The sequence below is a fragment of the Austrofundulus limnaeus genome, unplaced genomic scaffold (assembly GCF_001266775.1).
Source record: "Austrofundulus limnaeus strain Quisiro unplaced genomic scaffold, Austrofundulus_limnaeus-1.0 Scaffold335, whole genome shotgun sequence".
Lineage (NCBI taxonomy): Eukaryota > Metazoa > Chordata > Actinopteri > Cyprinodontiformes > Rivulidae > Austrofundulus > Austrofundulus limnaeus.
In genome coordinates, this window is record NW_013952737.1 from 349,675 (window position 1) to 352,305 (window position 2,631).

At 42.1% G+C, this 2,631-nt stretch overlaps 1 protein-coding gene across 1 annotated transcript in view; it reads right to left on the reverse strand.

Moving 5' to 3' along the window:
• Positions 1-1,115: 1,115 nt before the first annotated feature.
• The window catches only part of nckap5l (NCK-associated protein 5-like), a gene marked incomplete in the record, with an annotated part of 81,411 nt that continues 79,895 nt past the window's right edge, over positions 1,116-2,631 (reverse strand). Inside the window, 1 exon segment of the mRNA XM_014022558.1 lies at positions 1,116-2,083. Coding sequence (XP_013878012.1) covers positions 1,823-2,083 — 261 coding nt within the window.

Genomic DNA, 2,631 nt, shown 5'->3' on the forward strand with positions numbered 1-2,631 from the left:
GTTCCACAAGAGAGGAGCTTAATAACTGAAAGCTCTGCCTCCCATTCTACTTTTAGAAACTTGAACCACAAGTAAACCTGCAGTCTGAGAGTGAAGTGCTCTGTTAGGAAAGTATGAAACAATAAGATGTTTAATATATGATGGAGCTTGGTTGTTAAGAGCTTTGTATGTTAGGAGTAATATTTTAAATTTTCTTCTGAATTTGACAGGGAGCCACTGGAGAGAAGCTAAAACTGGAGAAATATGATCTCTACTTCCAACTCTCAGTAAAACTCTAGCAGCAGCATTTTGGATCAACTGAAGACTTCTTAAAGAGTTTTTTGGACCCAGATAATAACAGTAGTCCAGCCTAGATGTGATAAATGCATGGATCCTGTGACATGCCTAAATTTGAATATACAAATAGATGCAAATCTGTCCTGTACATATGTGGTTCATCTCTGCACCATCAGAAATGATGAATAGATGAATAAAAAGGAGTTTAGTGGAACRTGAGTCAGAGATGCTCCTGAACATTAGTGGAACATGAAAACACCATGAAGGGTAACATTAGCTACGTTTACATGGACATAATTAATCGGATTAAACGGCCATTTGGAATAAAAATGCGTCAGATAAACACTCCATTCAGATTGTTCTGACCCGATTCAGCGCGATCCGAATGAATTTGTAATCTGAATGAGAGGGGTGGGTTATGCCGATTGATAATCCGAACAGCGTGCATGATCATTTTATTCTGATTGTGGAAAACTGACCTGACTGTGCATGTCTGCTGAACTGGTTCCTGTTATTTTGTGGAGGGAGGGAGTTTCCAGCAGCACAGAACTTTTCTGCGCCGCTTCGCAAAAAAATAAAAAAAAGTCCATCCATCACCTGTAGCTTAACCAGGGAGTAACGTCTCCACCATTATTAAAACCTGTCCAAACCTGTTTAGCTGGTTTTTAAAAATCATAGAAGTTCTGTGTTTTATAATCCTTTCACCCTGAAAAACAAATCAAYCTGAGTTTGAGTGGACGAGAACTGAGGAGGAGCCAACAGCACACTCAGCCGATYAAAAACAACCAGCTATAAACAAACACCACATTCTGCAACAATAAAACAGCTAAAGACTCAAATTAAATCAAAACTTTTAATTAGAAAGTTGAAAAAACGGCAGTAGGTACAGAGTTTCTATTTGCAACAGCAGAGATGATGAAACAGAKTCTAACTAAGCCAGGCGACTGCAGTTTTCACAGAAAGATTAATAAAAAAACGTACATTTTGAAATAAATAAATTAAAAACATACTTATCCATCAAATAATGTCATTTCTCTCATCTATGTTATTATTGCTGGTATATATTACCTTTTAAATGCGTTATGATCCAGGAACAGACACGCTTCCTGGCTGTGAAACAATATCAACTTGGTCAATAAAATCGTTTGGAACATGGTGATGCATGAGTTAAGCAGTCAGCAAACACAGACATGAACTTTTTTCTTCTTTCTTCTGAAAACACTATGGTGAGCTGAACAGAACAGATGGATGGATGGATGCAGTTCTTCATCTACTGAACCAGAGAAACAACGAGCGGGAGTGAGGAGCTGCTGATCCGGAGCTCGGCCATGCGTCTYACAGTCTGTACACTCAGTCCACACTTCAGCGTGTCTGTGGAAACGTGAACAATCTAGATTCTTACAGTGGCTTTTGGCTTCGTGGGTTTTGAAATCCTGAGGAGAAGAGATCAGTCCGTCCTTCCAGCTGAACAGCAGAGGGGTCAGCTGCAGTGAAGCAGAGCCGGTGGTCTCGACGGGAGCGTCGGTCCTCTCTCTCCTTGGCTGCCTCAGCCCTGGCTGCCGCAGGACGACAGGCTGTCGTACAGAGAGTCGCTCAGAGACTCGGGGGTCTCCAGGACCTGGGGGCGGCTCGGGGACAGCGCCTCCTCCGGTCGCTCCCTGAGCAGCTCCAGCCCGGCCTCCCGGCTCATCTCGGGCACGCTGGGGGTCCGCATTTTCCCCCTACGGCTCAGCCCCGACTGGGCCGGCACGGGCAGGCTTCCCGGGTCCACCATCCGACTGGAGGAGGGGCCACCGGCCTTCATGTTCTGAGGGATGGAAACATTTCAGGTCACTTATGTGATGCCTTCAGGTGCAGGAGAAGTGGGTCAGAGAAACCATTAATCTGTGAAGTTTTAATAATTCAAGTGAAGAAATGCTGCATCTACAGTAAGATGTGTTTTTAAAAAGTACGTCACTGTAACGATTCCTTCATGCTAGGCCTTTAAAGKGCCTGTGACATTACATTTTTGAGATAAACATGAATGCCTTTTTGGAAAGATAACATTGATAAAATGTTGCAAAACAAATTTCACACCTCTGAGATGAACGGTTGTTGAGATATTTGCATGTGAAGAAACAGGAAGTGATGTCAAAGGGGAATGTCTGCATGTAAACAGATCATTACTACAATGGCTAACAACACAGACTGTAGAGAAGAATCTGATGTTTCTTTACATTATTTTGAGTCTCTATAAAAGAGAAATGAAGAAGAGTTCAATCTTAAATGATATTGTTTCAATAAACAAAGATTTTATTTTATTAATGAGTTCCCCTTTGATGTCACTTCCTGTTTTACTTTGGCTGAGACAAATTC